At 43.4% G+C, this 19105-nt stretch overlaps 1 protein-coding gene across 1 annotated transcript; it reads left to right on the top strand.

The window, feature by feature from the left end:
• The first annotated feature begins 1437 nt into the window (after positions 1–1437).
• Positions 1438–17831, top strand: ARL6IP5 (ADP ribosylation factor like GTPase 6 interacting protein 5). Its single transcript, XM_015424807.1, has 3 exons — positions 1438–1658; positions 14894–15111; positions 17246–17831. Exons 1-3 carry the CDS (start codon positions 1483–1485, stop codon positions 17416–17418), a joined length of 567 nt encoding a protein of 188 aa, XP_015280293.1. The 5' UTR covers positions 1438–1482; the 3' UTR covers positions 17419–17831.
• The last annotated feature ends 1274 nt before the right edge of the window (positions 17832–19105 follow it).

The following is a 19105-nucleotide window of genomic DNA, read 5'->3' on the forward strand; positions in this document are numbered from 1 at the left end:
GTGTAATCTCATGTCATGTCACAGTGGCACCTTAAAGAGTAACAAAATTAGTCCAGAATAGACTTCTGAGAGTCAGAGCTCACTTTCTCAGATGCGGATAAAGCTCACTGGGTACCCTGCTGCCACCTGGGGAAGTTAAATATCCGTTCCAGGTCTGGAAGGAATGAAAACCTCTGAGTTAGAAGACAGACATATTAGTAGTATAGATCAATACAGAATTTTATGTCCAAAGAACCAATGCACTTTTATACTGGCCCACTCTCAATGCCATCCTAAGCAGAGTTATGCCCTTCTAAGCCCACTGTGTAATTCTAATAGTAGAAGGCAAATTAAAAAAAAACAGATTTGGATATCAAACCTATAAAGAAAATTAAGCTCAGAATGGTCATGGCATCAATGGACATTTAATAAGAAAAAATATTACTGAATAACTTAAATGGTACAAATCAAGCCTTGATTTTAATCAACTTCTGCAGATTTAACTGAGAAAAAGATACTGCAGCATTAATGCTTACAGTCTGTGACTGAATCCTTGCTACCAACACAATGAGCTAGTTGTTCTAGCATGAGATCTAGTGGCCTTGAAGAACTGGCCAGTGCACTGCAGACGTTTCCTTGTATGGTACACTTTTTGCACCTTTACGCACACAGCTGTGTCCTGCTTGGGCAGGCTTACAACCAGTAACCTTCTTCTAATTTAGTTCAAAGATAGCTTGTTGTGATGTGGAACGAAGTGAAAGTCCAGTGGCACCTTTAAGACCAACAAAGTTTTATTCAAGGTATAAACTTTTATATGCGTGCACACTTCTTCAGATACAGTGTGCAGGCACAGGAAAGCTTATACCTTGAATAAAACTCTGTTGGTCTTAAAAGGTGCTGCTGGACACCACCTTTGTTCTGCTGCTTCAGACCAACATGGCTACCCACTTGGATCTTGTTCTGATGAGTTCTGAGACTGTTGAGCTGGCAACCTGAGAAAGGGCCTTCTCAGTCGTGGCACCAAAATCATCTATCCCACTCAATCCCTGTCTTCCATCAGCAGAGGAACATTTACCTATTTCGTTTGGTATTCCCTCCTTCCGGTTTATGTGTTCCTTATCGATTATGTGTTTTGTTCATTTTTCATTGGTGTTATATCTGAGGAGTTCATCAACCTTGAATAAACCTTTGTTAGTTTTAACGTTGCCACTAGACTCAAAATTTGATCCCCGTTTTAAAAAAGCGACTGTACTATAACTCAGAGGCAGTTAACGGGTGATCTTTGCGGGCCTCCACTATAATCCTCCGCTTCAGATCGCTACCGAGAGAGCCACCGACCTCAAAGTGTTGGGAGAATAAAACGCCCTCCCTCGACGTCCCTTTTCTGTTAACGGTGCAGGCAACCATAGAGCCAACCCCAATCAGCTGATTGGCTCGGAGCTCTTTAAGCCTGCCTTGCTGACGCGCCCCAGCCGCTGCAGGACTCCGGATGGGAGAGGCGCTATGGACGTGCAAGTGGCGCCGCGGAGATCCTGGGACGACTTCATTCCCGGCCACGACCGGTTCGCCGTGCCGGATTTCAAAGACATTTCGAAATGGAACAACCGAGTAGTCAGCAATTTGCTTTATTATCAGACCAATTACCTGATGGTGGCCGCTGTTGTGATCTCCATCGTGGGGTAAGCCTAGAAGGAGTTGGGTGTTGGGGGTGGTGGTGGATGCCTTGTTCACCTGCCCTCCCCGGTTCTGAATGCATCCTTGAAGGCAGCGGGCAGATTTTGGTTGACCATCCGACTCCGTCGCGTGCAAACTAGGCCTTGGGTAAACTGAAGCAGCTTTGTATTTCTCTACGGAAGTGTCATTTGCGAATGTCTTCCCTGCTCCCCAGCATTTCTGTAACTGGTGCTCAAAATAGTGGTGGTTTTTGCATTTTGTTGCTGGCTTTCAAAGGTTTTTGGTGGAGGGGTTTTTAAAGATGGCGAGATGTCGCACGAAAACGCAGCAATCGCAACGGAAACGAAAATGTTGTAGTCGTAAACGGTGCGTTTATACTCAGAAGCACTGGCTGACTTAAGTGTGACTTCCTCCCAGGTTAAGTTTGCTATCCTGGCTGAATAAAGCAGGCGACTTACTTTTATTTTTGCCTCCATGTAGTTTCTTCAGTATGGCTGCCCTGACCGGGTTTACTCTTTTTCCTCTTCCTTTGAATGAGCGTCTTGAAAATGGATTCTGGAGCTAATAATGGATTCTGGGCCTGTCTGTGGCATTTCCTCTGTGTTAGGATCTCATTAGCAGTAAGCTATGAAAATTTTTGTATATGTGCCCATTAATCATAAATATGTGCATATCCTGTTGGCTACTGTATTTGTGTATTAAGTCTCTAATTGTTTAGGAATAGGCCTTTAATTTCCCATCCAAGCCAGCTATTAGGGTTGTCTTGTTTGGGTGTGGCTGTGTAGGTCAAATATTGGCTTTTAGATTCAGATGTTCCTTTTGAACCTAGTTCTGATCTCCTCTGCTTGATCTGTTTAAAATGCTCTATCCTGAAACGCACCCCCATCCCTCACAACCATATAATACATGTCTTGCAAAGAAATTCACAGGTCAGGTCCCTCCCCCCCACACACACAAAAGGTGGGCTAGCGCAAGATTAAATGAAGGCCCAGATGAGGCCTGCCTTTGGTGCCCTCTCCAGTTTGCTCATTTTTAAAATAATGCCTTGCTTCTGTTTGCAGTGGTAGTCTGCATTGTGACTTTGATGCAAATTTATCCCTGTGGTACAAGATAAGGAATACAATAGTCAGTATGTGTTTGATACTAACCTAATGAATTTTGATTATTTTTATAGACTCAGTGATACCAGTCACACAGATGCACGCTTTATTAAATGGGTACTCACATCATATGCTTTCATACAATACTAATTTAAAAACTAATCTTAAAGAAATCCTGGCCATAATCAGCATTGCCAGGTTTGAAAGTCCAGATGAACTATTGGTACTAGTTCCAGGAGAGGATGAATGGAAGGGCCATGGCTCAGTGGTAGAACATGCGCTTGGCATGCAGAAGGTCCTCATTTCGGTTCCCAGCATTTCCAGTTGAAAAAAATCAGGTACCAGGTAACGTCAAAGACCTCTGCTGGAGACCCTGGAGAACTGCTGCCAGTTTGAATTGACAATACTGACCTCAATGGACCAATGGTCTGATTCAATATAAGGCAGCTTCATTTGTCAGTGGGCTGTGATAGGCATAACCTTAAGCACAGTACCTGCCTCAAGCCTGTCCCTGATTGCAGTCTTGACTAATCTAGTGAGTGAGTGTGACAGTTTTTAAGGTCTTCGACTAGCCATTAATGGGGCACATGATCCCATTCTTGAACCTGACTGGAAAGTGCTCAGACTTCAGCTGTGACTTTCTAGATGAGTCATGTTTCTCTGACTGCATCCGTGGCATTTCATCTTTGGAAAATAGTTCTTGCATGTTGGAAGCCCAGCAAATCTCCTTGTGGTGTGTGAGTCCTCCCAACAGTAATGAGTCAGCCTTTCACTCACATGGTGGGTTTTGTTGAAAAGACGTCTAACTGGTGCCTGGAATGACTCAGCCTGCTTTTAACGTGGCGGTACCGTGTCTTCTCAGACTCAACCCCCCATTTCACCATCGTGGGAACCAGAATCTTTGTTCTTCAGTGAAACTGAACTATCTCTGAACATTCCTAAGCTATGAATTTTGTATGTCAGAAAGCTAAACTATCTTTGTTTTCCAAGCCCATTGTCCACAGATTATTGGGGACTCTAAATTCAAGGTAATACTGAATATTCAGTTAATTGCAAAACATGCACTTGGTTTATTTATAAATTGCTGATTTGGCTAATCGGTTTTGTCTTGATTCATAGGCTGTGGGTGGATCAATTCCTTGTCTTTTGCTGTCAGACTCATAGTGAAAGGGTTAAATTTTCACTGCAATGGGGAAATTTGCTCTGAAGCATCACTGTAGAAGTTTGTGGTAGTAAGCACTTAAAATAATGCAGTGATGGAAAATCTTTTGGCCTTTTGATTCAAGAGGAAGCAGAGAGCATTAGAGAAGGCCTGAGAAATTGTGTAGTAAAGATGAGCATATGGTTCAAAGTACCCTCAATCAAAAGGCAACAGAACAAAATAAAGTCCCTAGCTTGGTGTTGTATTAACGGAATAATGACATTGACGTCAATGGTGCCCCGTGTCTCTTTACAGATCTTTGGAATCTTCATTTAATTCAAAGCGAATGAAAGTGAAACAAGACATAGAATGTTCCTTAAACTCTCTGCCAGATTGTCAGAAACAAAAAAGACTCTCTGTAAGAGTGTTTTTAAAAAATTAGTGTCACTTAAAAATGTCCCTACAGGTAAGCACTGTGTTTCTCTGTGGGCAACTATCTAGGATTGGCAGGAAATAACACACATTCTGAAAATTGCCTAATACACCCAAATGAGCAGTGGATTTACTGGATCTTTCCGAACTTAGTCTCAGATTGCTTCTTTTCACCCCAGGCTAGCAGTTTGTCCTGCTAAGATCCACACCAGTTAGTTACAATAGTTTTTTTTCATCAGTGATGAATCTCCTAATTGCACATAACATTGGTGACTTGCTTTAAGCAATTGAACTCTGACTGAATGGTTGAAGACTGGCTCCTAGATCTTCAACAGCTGTTCTAGTGTAATGCCATTTAAATGCCAAATAGAGCATTTTGTGATGTCATGCTAGTGTAGCAGTAACCCATCTGTCTGGAAATGTTTGACATATCATTGTTTCTTTAGCAACCTGAGCCCGATCTCCCTGCAGCACAAATCATAAAACTGTAGCTAGAATGATCAGGATGCTGGTACTGCATGTCCTTCCCATTGCACAAATGAACTTTCAAGAGGCACAGAGAGATATCTGCACATTTGCCATGAAGCATGGTAGATACAAAGTGCCTTGCAGGCCCTATCCTGTTCTTCCATATGACCCTGGAGTTGGCTGTAAGCAACTCTGTCACTGCTTGATGGGTGTGGGCACATTCCTCTCTCTTACTGTCCTGTGTGTGTCTCTCACACACATATGCACATATTCAGTAAACCTCTGCCCAGGAAACAAGCAGAAACAAAGCATTCAAGGCAGAAATGTGTTCAGTGTATCTTGCGCCCTTGTTCTAAACATGCTTGCTTAGGGGAGGATGTTTTACTGCAATAAATGGGATTTACTTAAGGCAAATGTTTAAAATTCAAGTGCTGGTTATCACTAGTCATAAATTATACCAGTAAATCACTCCGAATAATTGGGTGCAGAGGTGTAGAACCATTATTTTAGATCACTGTGTACTGTGTAGAACCATTATTTTAGATCACTGGTCTAATCTTGTTTTAAGTTCTTTATGGATAAAGGTTGCTGATTCAGATCTTATAGTGAGTGCTGTTCTGTGAGATCACACATAAAGCTGTTCCAGTATCGCTGGAGACTGGGTCCTTCTAAGCAGTGCATGCAGTTTACCAGTAAATGAGGAATGGAATGGATATAGTGTAGTGCGAGGAAATGCGCTATGGTGCAGGTGACACATTCTCTTTGTGGCCATACAAATTTGATGCTTCAACACCAGTGCTATTTCTTTGATGAATGCTGACTCAATGGCATCTCCAAGGTTTAGCAGGGAACTGTACCATAATCTAGAGGAAGCGACATGTGGACCTTTGTACAGAAAGATAGGCTAATAATTTTAAATGTATTGAGAATTGAGGTGGCAGATTAAGATTAAGCTCATTTAATGGGAATTATCTACATCAAATAGAGTCAGGGTTAATTCTTACTCAATGAGCATGGGCGTAGACTGCATAATGTATTCTGTATTAATTCAAAATGAAAAACCAATGTTAGGAGTAGCCTGTGTGGCCTGACACTTTGCAAAAACGAACAAGTTCATGGACTCTCATCAATGGACAGTTGTAACTGCCAGTGGAAGCAAATTCACTACAGTGCTGCTTTGTGTAAAAATGATGTGGATATCTGTTGTGCTTACAGTTACATAGATTTCTGTTTGATGCTGCATCTGCAGTTACTGAGTCAGTAGGCACACAAGACTTGGAAGACCTTTTGCACACAAAACTTTGTTTTGATTTTCATTTAAATGGGATGAGGGTACCTTTACTTCGAGTGCAGATTGGCTTTCCCTCAGGGAAGGATGGCCTATGTGTTATATACCCTTTACAGCATTAACACAGATTGGCCAGAAAGGCTGTTAGGCTGGAGATATTTATAGAACACCTCGTGTAATCACAGCATTTCTCAGGTAAAGCTTCTGTTTTTAACATAACACATGTACAAATCGTGTGTGTTAAAATTACTTCCACTTCCCAAAAGTCAACATTGTAGGATCTTTAACTGCAAGTTAAAGTGAACCCTAAGGCTCTGGATAGAGATGCTACAGCAGGTATTATGTTCTTGCTTCTGAAGGTTTTTCCTGTAGTATAAAAAGCAGTTCTGCAAGCAGTTCTCTTTGATACAAATCCCATTTTCATTCTCATTTACATTAACATCTCAAAAATACCCATCAGTCAGATGTGTGAGAAATTCTTATTGTTCTTAGCAACGCTAGTAAATTTCGATTCTACATAATTACCTTTTTATCCTGTACATCTTGCATTTCATGGTTTCTTGCCAACTTTGGGTTGTGAAATTCTGGGAGATTTGGGTGTAGGGCTTTGGGAGGGGCCTCAGCAGGGTATAATGCTATAGACTCCACTTTTCAAAGCAGCCATTTTCACTAGCAGAACTGATCTCTGTCATCTGGAAATCAGCTGTAAGTCTGGGAGATCTCCAGGTCACACCTGGAGGCTGGCAACATTTCCTCCTACCTAAAGGTCTGCATAGTGATGGGACATTCAGTGGGCTCTAGTCCACAAAAGCTCGTGGTGGAAAAAAATGTCACTGCTCTTCAAGGTGCCACTAGGTTCCTCCTTAGTTTTGCCTTTCTGGTGAAGAATCTTTGTCCAAAATACAGACTGTTGGAAGAGACTGTTAACTTTAGTCTGGTATAAGCAAGCTGCTGCGTTACACTTCTTCATATGGCATCAGTTACATGACTGTAGCCTGGTGTCCTGGTTCTCTCTCCGGTGTCCCTTCACATTTTCATCACTTAACTTCCATTGGTGCTCTGTGCAGCCAATAGTCATTGACTCTGCTGCCGTATACATTTATCCCCACCACATTAGTTACAAGTGATTATTTTGGGAATATTTTCCTGCTGTCATTGGAAGGAGAACTATTTCCTAAAATCAATATGGCCTTCTAAAGCTTAGCATTTGCAAAACAGAATTGTTAAAAATGGTGATCAAACATGTTTCCTCCAGTGTTAATTATTCAGTCAATGTTCCTTCATAATTCAGGAGGCAACTTTCCTGCTCTCCTGGCTCTAGAACTAGGTAGCCTGTGTCCTCTTGGTTAACTTTTAAATTAAAAAGATGTCCTTATGGATAACTTTTAAATTACAAGTGTCTGATGCCAGCTAATTGGGGAATATGCATTTGCCAATGTCAAGCAATGGTGATCTGTGGTTTTAACTTCCTTGAGGAGTACTGCTGAGGGAATTAAACATGCAACCCACCTGTTGCTTACCTGTTGTTGGCTGGAACCATGTTACAAACCCTATTCAGTCGAGGCTTTGCTTTTGCTTAGTAGATATTTTCTCTTTCTCCTCTTAAGAGGATGGCCTCTTGTGGGACAGTATTTAAAAAGTCCCATTTTCATAACAAATACTTAATCTCAGTCTAAAATTGCTTGCACTGACCAAGAATTTTAATTCCTACTTGACTTTAAGGCAACCAGAAACAAATTTAGATCTGAAAGCAGAATCTCTACCGTGATCTGTTCCATGTCCTTTTTCTGCTGTGGGCTGCTGAAATGGGACTCTCCCAACAGACAGATGGAAGCAAGGATCACTTCTTTCTTTGATCTCCTACAGTTTCTTCTGCCGGTAGCATTTTCCTAAGAGGTGGCATCTTGTTATAACCACGGAGAGGGCAAAAGTCCTCCAGTTAGCATTCTGTTTAGGTTGTGTTCTTCACACTTCCCTGCTTATCCCTGCCACCACTCAGTAACCTATTCCTTGGCAATAAGAGCTAATCACCTTCTTCCCAAGCTCTTGCCTTTCCAAGCTGTCCAAGTAACTTCCACCTCAAATTACGAAAGTGCTACCATGGTACTGGGTGCCTGTACATACACTGTTTATGTCTGAGGCGGCCAATAAATCTCGCTAATGAGAGCTATATTTAGAGTGTATCCCATAGCTAACCTTGCTTCTGATACCACCTGTGGTATCGAGTGACTGTGTGCAATTTGGAGGACTTTTGGGTGCAGTGTGGCTCATGACTAGAACAACCAGAAGCAACCAGTTGCTTTTACCTTCTTGAAAATGATTTTGTCGCTTCATTCGAGAGAGAGCCACATAGTTGCCTCTGTGGCTCAACCGAGGTACCAGTCACTATCTGCAACCACACAGTCCCATTGAACTCAAATGCAAGTCTAGTTTAGTTGCACAGAGGGTTGCCAACTCTAAGCTTAGGAATGCCAGGAGATTTTGGGGGTGGAGCCTAGGGGTGGGTGGGATTTGGAGAGCGGAGGGACCTCAGGAGGGTATCGGGCCACAGAGTTCACTCTCCAAAGGAGCCATTTTCTCTAGGGGGATTGATTCCTGTCGCCTGGAGATCACTTCTAATCCTGGGAGTTTTCCAGGCCCCACCTGGCAGTTGGCAACCCTAGTTGCACAGCCAAGCGCACATACCTGGCTGGCAGCTCAGCCAACTTTGGATGGGCACACCTTGTTAGGTGTTGGTGTTATTTCTGGTGGCCCAGTTCATTTAAGTGGATTGTGCTTGATTTAAGTCTAAGTGAGATCTGCACATCTCATGGCAAATGAAGCTGAAGCTAACCCTTCAATCTGTAAGGTGGCCTGCTGGGTGCCACTCATACATACAGAGATGCCTGAATACATATGCGCAGGTAAGGAACACAAAGCTTACTGAGCCTGTGGTGGGTGCTGCATGGCTCGTAGACTATGCTTGGCTCAGTGGGACACAGGTTGCGCAGGCCTGATCTAGGCCTTTATTGTTGTTGGCTGATGGAAGGGCGTAGTCAATTTTACTATGAAATATTATTGACTAAATCATTTTTAGAAAGTGAAGATCTTCTCAGCACTGACGTGTCATCCTGTGAATCAGACACGAGTGGAGTGGCTGCTGCCTGGAATCACTGTTCCTGTTTTTCCTGGCTGAAAGTTCAGAAAGTCTTGCTCTAAATATAGTCTGTTGCTAACCATGAGCAACTCAGATGCTGCATGCTGCAAACGGCAGGCGGATCTGACCTGTTTGTAATATGCTGCCCTGAAGCTCAGATGAGGAACGGGAACAGGTGGGCAGTGAACTTGAAGCCGTGAAGGAAGGGAAAACTTTTTCACTGTTAACAGTCCAAGTTGTATCCTTTTCATTATGAAGTGATAATGAGAATAAAACTGCCCAAAGTTCACTGTGTTTGAAGTGTAGAAGGAATTATGATATGCATGTGTCGCTTATGAAATACTGCTTTTTGAGGGACATTCACATATATAGTGCAAGGAACCGTTGAGGGTGGTGTTTTTTGTGTCCCACATGCTGAGGTTCGTACTGCACCCTTCTGCCATTAGGTCAGGCCAGCAAACGTCTGTCAGTAGGGTTGCTAGCTCTGGGTTGGAAAATACCTGAAGATTTTGGGGGTAAACATCCGAACATAAGAGAAGCCAATGTTGGATCAGGCCAATGGCCCTTCCAGTCCAACACTCTGTCACACAGTGGCCAAAAATACCAGGTGACATCAGTGGGGCCAGGACACTAGAAGCTCTCCCACTGCACCAGCACCAAGAATACAGAGCACCAAGAATACAGAGCATCACTTGCCCTAGAGTCCCTATCTATACCTTGCGGCTAATAGCCACCGATGGACCTCTGCTCCATATTATCCAATTCCCTCTTGAAGCCGTCCATGCTTGTAGCCGCCACCACCTTCTGTGGCAGTGAATTCCATGTGCTAATCACTCTTTGGGTGAAGAAGTAACCCGACTGTTCAGCAATTTCATTGATTGCCCACGAGTTCTTGTATTGTGAGAAAGGGAGAAAAGTACCTCTTTCATTTCCCTACCTGCTCTATCCCATGCATAATCTTATAAACCTCGATCATGTCATCCCTCAGCCTTCGTTTCTCCAAGCTAAAGTCCCAAACACTTTAACCTTTTTTCGTAGGTAAAGTGTTCCAACCCTTTTATCGTTCTAGTTGCCCTTTTCTGCACTTTTTCCAAAGCTATAATATCCTTTTTAAGGTGTGGCGACTGGAACAGTACACAGTATTCCAAATGAGGTCGCACCATTTATTTATACAGGGGCATTATGATACTGGCTGATTTGTTTCAATACCCTTCCTAATAATCCCCATCATAGCGTTGGCCCTTTTTATTACAGTCGCACACTGTCTCAACATTTTCAGTGAGTTATCTACTATGACTCCAAGATCTCTCTCTTGGTCAGTCTCTGCCAGTTTGGACCCCATCAAAGTGTATTTATAGTTAGGGTTTTTTGCTCCAATGTGCAATGCGGAGCCTCGGGAGGGCCATCAACAGGGCACGCCATAGAGTACACCCTTCAAAGCAGCCATTTTCTCCCGGGGAACTGATCTCTGTAGTATGGGGATCAGTTGTAAAAGTGGGAGAGGGGGACTGAGGGGACAAAATTTGGGAACCCCAAGTAAGCTGCAGGGCCCCCTGAAGCTGGTGTTGTGCTGCATTCATGGAAAGCTTTTTTAAAAAATTCCAATGCAGTTCTGACTGCAGCCACTTGGAGCGCAGGGAAGGCAGAGCACAGTAAGAAACACCCAGAGTCTACTGGCTGGGCCTTTTAGCAAAGTTTACTAGGAGGCTGAGGGAAACCATTTGCTGATCAGATCCAAAACCCTTTAGCCAAGCCAGCAGTGGAGCAAGGCAAGAGCAGCCAGGACACGCTTATGGTAATCATTGCCAGGATGTAGCCTCCTAACAAGGTCACTGTCAACCACAGTCTATGGTTTACTTTATCCTTTACTTCCACCTGGCTCCTCCACAGTCAGATCATGAAAAGGGGCAGCCCTGTTAGTGTGTGGTACCAACATTTTTAAAAAAAATCTTTTTATGGTATTTCTTTCATTTTGCTCTCTTCATTTCATGATCTCCCATTCATCTGTCCCCACTTTCTAATTTTTCTTTCTCCCCCCCCCCCCTTTTTTTCAGATCTACGCTGGTTGGCAACAGAACTAATTTAATAGCATAGCAGCTAACTTTTGTAAATATTGTGAACAGAAGTGGGAGTTAATAGTTCCGTATAATCTATCAAAATAGTAAAAGGATGCTGCCCCCCCCTCCACTGTTTACATGAATGATAAAATAAATTAATCTACCTTAGTGGCAACAAATGAGGAACAGAAGTTAGAGCATTTATTTATATCCTGCCTTTCTTCCCGAGGGGGACCCAAAGTGGCTTACATCATTCTCGTCTCCTCTGTTTTATTCTCACAACAACCCTGTGAGGTAGGTTAGGCTGAGAGTGTGTAACAGGTTCAAGGTCACTCAGCAAGCTTCCATGGGTTTCCATGGGTTTAAGCCTGGGTTTCCTAGGTCCTAGTCAGACACTTTAACCACTACACATGCCTAGCTTCTATTGCAAATAGCATGGGGGGTGGAGAGTGTGGAGGTAACCTGGGCAAGGATATTCCGATTACTTTCATTTTTGGCCCTGGAACTCCCACGGTCATCCTGAAGCTGGTGGTCAATTTTGAGATTCCTAGTTTTGTTTTCTGATGAGCTATGCCTGCCACACATGGTCAGACAGATGGATATGTGGTTCCTTTGATTTGTTTTGTTGCGATGTTTGGTTTGGATCAGGGTCGTATGGGGAGGCCCAGATGGAATCTTTTTCCAGGGGCCCTTGTGAAATATGTATGATGGCCTCACGGCAGTAGCATTGTTTTTCTGTGTGGAAAATTAGTGGCAGCTGTTAGTTGTGTTTGGGATAACCTACAGTGGTGCTTGGTAGTCCTGTGGTAGTGGACGCTCAACTTGCTGTCTGCCCCTGGTGAGCCCAGCCATTGACAATCAAGCTTTTTGCGCTGAGTACTATCCTGTGTATACTGTCTTGAGCTCTGTGGAGGAAAGACAGGATATGAAGGTTAAGAATAAAATGTATGACTGGAGCCCCTTCCAGATAACTTGACCTCAGTGTTCTGTGTTCATATCCTAAGGGCATAAGAGACGCCAATGTTGGATCAGGCCAAAGGCCCATCCAGTCCAACACTGTCACACAGTGGCCAAAAATACCAGGTGCCATCAGGAGGTCCACCAGTGGGGCCAGGACATTAGAAGCTCTCCCACTGTTGACCCCCCCAAACACCAAGAAGACAGAGCATCACTTGCCCCATTAGCCTTTTGTAGCCAAGCCTCTTTACACTTGTTCACAAAAGCTTCATTAAATTCATTTACTATTTTGAGTAAAGGTGTATTGGCATTGTCTCCCTCCTTTTCTCTCTCTAGTATTCTGGAATCCACCTTGGAAATTATTTGCCTTGAAAGGAATGAGTTAAATATATTTTGCCACTAATATTTAGCTGCTGCTAAAACATGATCATCTTTCCTTCAGATTCTATAATGTCTGGGTCTAGGAGAAACCTAGAAACCACACACAAGCTCAGCATGAGCAGCTGTTGCAGATGTGGTAATTCTGGGGCTGATTTCTTGCATAATGTGCTTGGAATTGTGACAGTCGAATTGGCTGTGCTACTTGGTATTATGGGCTATACAGAGAGTAACCTATATAAAGATACCAGCTCAATCTTTGCATGTTTTGTTCAGATGTCACAAGGGTATTATGGGTAAAGATAATTTGGGATTAATTGCTGTAACTGAACAAATCCCTTTTATTAAATTGCATGAGGATCTTGCCTGTAAAACCTTGCCATTAGGTAACTTGTTTCAGTGAAATGGTATATAATGTACAGCTCCAGGGAGGATTGCTAACTGAACGTCATGTTGTTGTATTTTGGTTTTAATGTTTTGGAATGCTTGGAATGTTAAAACTTCAAAATAGCTGAGGTTATTTATGTACCTTGTCTGAATATAATGTATTACATTTCTTTATATTGAAATTACATATTTGAAGGCTATCTGGCAATACTTGTCAGACATACTTTTAGAGGTACAGGAGCAGAGAATTGAGCAGAACGACATAGAAGGAGCTGTGCTGGATCAGACCAGTGCTCTGTTTGGTTCAGCATGCGGCTCCGAACAATGCTAATGAAATGTCACAGGGATGCCAACAAGCCAGGTTCATAGAAATAACCTTTTGACACTCTCCCAGCATCTGACAATCAGGACTCCTCTTGCCTGTGGAGGTCCCATTTGGCTATCATGCCTAATAGCTGGCAATAGACCTATCCTCTTTAAATCTGTTCGACCTCCTTTTAAAATCCAGCTACACCAGCAGTCATCTCTACAACTCATGGCCAATACTCCCTCTAAGCTGTGGAGTCTTGTGAGCAAAAATTCTACCTTGTGAGCTACTGGCATTAAAGTTGTGAGCGAGAGATTTGGCTGCCGTAAGTAATCAGTTTGCTCTGGAGCCCTCCTTCCTCAGCAAAGGCAAAAATGTGTGAGCTGGAGGCTAAAAAACTGTGAACTAGCTCACACTAACTCAGCTTAGAGGGAACACTGCTCATGGCAGTGAGGTCCACAAGTCAACTTCCCTAGGGGACCCATTGCTCATTTCCCTCAACTGTGGAAGCTGTCCATTCCTATCCCCTGCTTCCTCTTCTTTAATCACTTGCTGGTCCCTTAGCGGGCATGTTCTGTACCAGGGGTGTCGAACTCATTTGTTATGAGGGCCGGATCTGACATAAGTGAGACCTTGTTGGGCCGGGCCATGTGTATCATAAAATGTAATGCCAGGTAGTGGAGATATAAATTTTATAAAGGACATAAACACAAAGGGTTTTTTTACTTAAAATAAAAACATGCTAAAAACATTAGCACACTTGCAATATTTTGTTTATTTAACAGTGTCTGATAACTGACACCTCTTGCTTTGAATTATTGCATCAAAATGTCTGTGCTGTTGCAGACTTGAGTATGCTGCTCAGGTGTGTATCTGTAAGCTGCAAACCTACGATGATGCAGCAGCAGCAGAACTGGAAGAAGAAGCAGAAGACAGCCAGTTCCACGGTGGGCCTGACAGAAGCCCTCCAGGGGCCTGATCTGGCCCCCAGGCCGCACGTTTGACACTCTTGTTCTATACCATGACTGTTCAGTTCACTCAGAGTTCTATTAAGGAACTTTGTCAAATGCTTTTGGGAAGTGCCAGTAAATAGCATATACTGGATAGCAGAACTTCCCATTACAGAAACCATGCCAGGCAGTTCCTGTTCAGCAAGGCTCCATGTTTAACCATTCTGCCTTGAACACTTTATGCCAGTTTAGCCAGGATGTAAGTTAAGCTAACTGCTCCGTATTTTCCATGTTTGTTTATTTTTGGATTTATATCCATTTTTCTCTGGATCCATTTTTAAGGGCATAACCTTGGCTATTTTCCAGTCTTCTGGCACAGAGGCTATTGCAAACAGTAACATTAAGTATGGGGAGGCATGATGAATACTGGAAATGAATTCTGTGTATTTAGTTGGCAGGGTTTTTTAGCCATTCACTGGTTGAATGTAAAGTTAAAAACACTGGCCAACTGGAGGTCCCACTTAGGGGGAGCTTTTTTAAAAAAATGCACTAGGCTATAACGTGCATTAAGATATTGAGCTCAAAGCTTAGTGGGTTTGTTGCACTAACAGCTTTTTTCGTTTCTCCCTCTCCCTATAGATTCATAAGTCCACTGAACATGATCCTGGGTGGTGCTGTGGTAGTCCTGGTATTCACAGGATTTGTGTGGGCATCCCACAACAAAGAGTTTATTCGCAAGTTTAAGAAGCAGTATCCAGCCACATTTGTCATAGCCATCATTCTGTCAAGCTATTTCCTGATATCCTTTTTTGGAGGTGTCATGGTGTTCATGTTTGGAATCACGTTTCCTCTGCTGTGTGAGTTTCTTACATGCACGCACGTTCCAAACGCTGCTAAGAGTAAATATGGAGGCTGCTTACTTTTAAAATGGAAACGAAAGGCTCTTTCAGTATTGCTGAGAGCCACTGTATGTCCCTGAAGAAAGATTCCCTCTATTCCACCGCTCCTCACTTTAAAACAGAAAGGAAAATAAACAAAAGGAATGGAAGGAGGATGGAATGGCGTAATGAACTCCTCTGGCTTCAGTGGGACTTACTCCTCCTTCATTGCTCCCTCTCAGCATGGCAAACCAGAGAAAGATGTGCATTCATGGGGCTTGCCAAACCTTGAGGAACAGAAAATGGAAAAATGAATCCAAATTATCTTGTTTTAGCCCTTGGCTTAACTGGTGAACCTTGCAAGTGCTCCCTTGCTGCAGGAGAAGGATATGCTCTGGTTTCAGGTTATGCTAGGGTTGCCAAGTCCTCACCTCTTGTATAGCGGGGGAGTCCAGTCCTCGTCTGGGAGTCCATGCACGCGCGCCGCAATTACATCACCCGGAAGTGACGCAACTTCCGGGTAACGTGCTGACGCCGGGCATGGCATGTGCTTTGGGGGTGGGTTCCCCCCCGGGGCCTGATCCGCCGGCGGCGGGTAACGGGCCTCTCAGGCGGGGGTTTCCCCGCCCCCCGTGGGGACTTGGCAAGCCTAGGTTATGTAGTGGACTAAAGTGAACAGCTGAGGACTCATAGAAAGACTTCTGGTTTAAATCATAGGGCTTCAATCACTGTTGGCTCAGACCAACAGGCCTTGAGCTGGATGTTCCTTTGCTATCATACAAAGAGCAAAATGAGACAGGGAGACTGCCTGGTTTTCCCAGGGGCCTAGAGCAACCTAAGCCCTGGGATTTTTGTTCTCTCAGTCCCCCATCTTGACCATTCTGGCCATGTTGAGGTCAGTAAAAAAAACCTCTTGCATCAACTACACTAGGGTTGCCAAATGGTACTCACCTCCTTGGCGGGGGACTCCTGGGGATGTCCCGGTGCGCGCGCAATGTATTTACGTCGCCCGGATGTGACGTCGCACGCTGGGGGCGGGGCCACAGCCATTAGAGGGGGAAACAGTTTCCCCCTCAAATGGCTGTGGCCCCGCCCCCAGCGTGCGACGTCACATCCGGGTGACGTGCACGCGGGGGTGGGGTTTCCCCCGGGGGCCGATTCTGTCGCGTCAGAAATCAGGCCGCCAAAGCGGGGGATTCCCCGGCCCCCGGCCCCATTTGGCAACCCTAAACTACACTGATACTGAGAAACCAGTAGATGTCCTTAAAACTGTTGTGGGAGTAGGGTTGCCAATCTCCAGGTGGAAAATGGAGGTCTCCCAGAATTGTAACTGATCTCCAGACTTACAGAGATCCATTCCCCTGGAGAAAATGCCTGTTTTGGAGGGCGGACTTCATGGCGTTATACCCTGTTGAGCTCCCTCCCCTCTCTAAACCGTGCCCATCCCAGGACCCACCCCTAAAATTTCCAGGAATTTTCCAGCTCTGAGTTGGCTACCCTATGTTGGATGAATTTTAAAGCTTCGTTTTTATTTAGCTAGCAAATACACGGATTGCTAAGCCACTTTCTGTAGCCCATTGCCTTTTCCATCCATAGCTATGCTGTAAGACCCTTGTACTTCTTGGGGTAAATCCAGAAGACAGGATGATGCCACAGGCCTGTTAGTAATGATTAGCCATGAACTCTCTGGCTACCAGATTAATCCCTCAGAATTACCGTAATGACATTCATGAAGTATATGGCTGACCCCGTGTTGGTGGCCAGAGCACTGAGCTGAGTGCGACACTGTCTTTGACCAATGTGATCTCTTGGAGATACTGTGGTGATAAAATAGGCATTTATCAGGCAGTATCTGTTCACTGCCCTGGCCTGGATAGTCTAGGCTAGCCAGATCTATTCAGAGCTTGGAAGCTAAGCAGGGTTGGCCCTGGTCAGTATTTGGATGGGAGACCACCAAGGAGTACCAGGCTCGCTAAGCAGAGGCAGGCAATGGCAAACCGCCCCCTGAATGCTTCTTCCCTTGGAAACCCTGCAGGGTTGCCATAAATCAGCTGTGACTTGATGGCAAAAAAAAAAAAATCTGTTCATTAATGCTGGTTTCTTTTTCTCCCAGTGATGTTTATTCATGCTTCCTTGAGGCTTCGGAATATAAAGAACAAACTGGAAAATAAGATGGAAGTCATAGGGCTGAAGAAGACTCCGATGGGTATCGTTCTGGACCTCCTTGAACAACAGGAAGAAGGCATTAACAAGCTAGCTGACTACATAGCTAAAGCAAAGGAATAAGCCTGCATGCATGCAGCTTGGTTGATCTTAATAAGTCTATGTTGGGTCTGGGGATACACGAGATTACAAAGATAAAATATATCACAAGCTCTTCATGGTACTTCTGACCAGGGTGGGGAGGGGACAGTAACCTTTCCGTAACATGCGAGAATGCATGGGGCACAAATGCATTTGGTAGTTCACAGCACTTGCTTGTTTTCAGAGAAATAGTGGGCAGGGATGCTTTCGTCTAAAAACCCTTTTCCTGTATGTTTGCTTTTTTCTGAAGTGTGTAAATATGTGTGATAATGCGCTAAATGCAAGCAGTCCCGGTTTTAACTGACTATCCAACAAAGGCACTATTACCTACATCTAAAACTACCAAGGCTAAAGAATATTAATTTTTTCAATGGACCTCTTTAATGGTCTGTGTTCAAAAAATGTGGGGGCTTGATTTAGCCATATAAGATGAGCTTTGTAAGTTGTGATAAATGTAGATCTTTCAAACCAGCTTTTTTTTTCTGTACCAGAATTCCAAGTCTGCGTAGATAACATCTAGCAAATAGACATTCCTTCAGCATACCTATGCAGAATCCATTGTAATATGGTTGGGTGTTAATAACAAGAAGAACACTGTTTTGTTCACACCACATCTGACTGTTACATACATGCTTTAGTATATATGTAGTGGGACATTTAGGTATTTAAAAATAACTTTGCCAGGCTAAGTATCTGCTGTTTAATAGAATTATGGCTCTTAGGAAGCTTTGGTCTCTGTTGATATATTTATATAGATATATTTTACGGAATAAATGAACTGGAAATTCCTTCCTCTGATTCTCTGGTTTTGGTTGTTCTTAATTTGTACTAACAGTGAAGGTTGCTAGGCCTTTTCCCTATGTGGGGGGGGAGACATTCAAGGCCACCATCTTGTGGTGTGTTTCATGCATCTTTAACTTTTTGCCTGAAAGCCAGCTGCATGAATTTTATGCACAAAAGACATGTTTCTTATTGCTGTCTTCTTGTTTTTCCCCCCCTCTGCTCTGGTGCATTTGTGTGCAATGACCAGACTCTTTATTTGCGGAGATCTACACACAAGAGAAACTCCTAATGCAGCTTTTAGGCCTGATTTAGGATAATGCCTTCTTGCCTCCTCTTCCCCTTCCCCAGAAACTCATAGTCGCAACACCTCATTCCATATATAAATTATAAAATGAGCAGTATTTTGTTGAGGATATGTTCTCAATGTATTCCAGGGTTGTTTTTTAAAGCTTCTAGAGTGGACTTAATTTGTATGTCATCTTATTTTAATTACACAGAATAGTTCTTCCAACAACTAATTTAGCCTGTGGTTTCACTATATTGAGAGTTTTTAAAAATTAAAAATGGCAAAGAATAAAGTTGAATAAACACACAGAATGTTTCTGTCATCCTTTTAGTGATGCTTATTCATAGTGAAGTCTTTCTACAGACTGGTGATTTGTGCAAAATGGACCCCAGACAATTCATGGTAATGACAAGCATGACTGAGGGATAAAATGGAAAAGCTCTTTGGCTTTTTTGGCTTGTAAATAGTCATGGATGGTAGCAGTGACATGGGTTTTATCCTGCCTCAGTTGGCCAGTGTGTTGGTTTGCATTATCCTGAGAATGAAAGGTTTTATCTTGAGCGCTCCTTGGTCATTGCTCACTGTTTTCTGTGAACTGAA

This window comes from Gekko japonicus, unplaced genomic scaffold (assembly GCF_001447785.1).
Source record: "Gekko japonicus isolate JY-2015 unplaced genomic scaffold, Gekko_japonicus_V1.1 scaffold942, whole genome shotgun sequence".
Lineage (NCBI taxonomy): Eukaryota > Metazoa > Chordata > Lepidosauria > Squamata > Gekkonidae > Gekko > Gekko japonicus.

What these genes read in the sequence shown, in the direction of transcription:
- ARL6IP5 (XM_015424807.1), top strand. Translation starts at nt 1,483, where the DNA reads ATGGACGTGCAAGTGGCGCCGCGGAGATCCTGGGACGACTTCATTCCC. An exon ending in GTTGTGATCTCCATCGTGGG is followed by an intron (nt 1,659 to 14,893) that starts GTAAGCCTAGAA and finishes CTCTCCCTATAG; the next exon opens with ATTCATAAGTCCACTGAACA. An exon ending in AATCACGTTTCCTCTGCTGT is followed by an intron (nt 15,112 to 17,245) that starts GTGAGTTTCTTA and finishes TTTTTCTCCCAG; the next exon opens with TGATGTTTATTCATGCTTCC.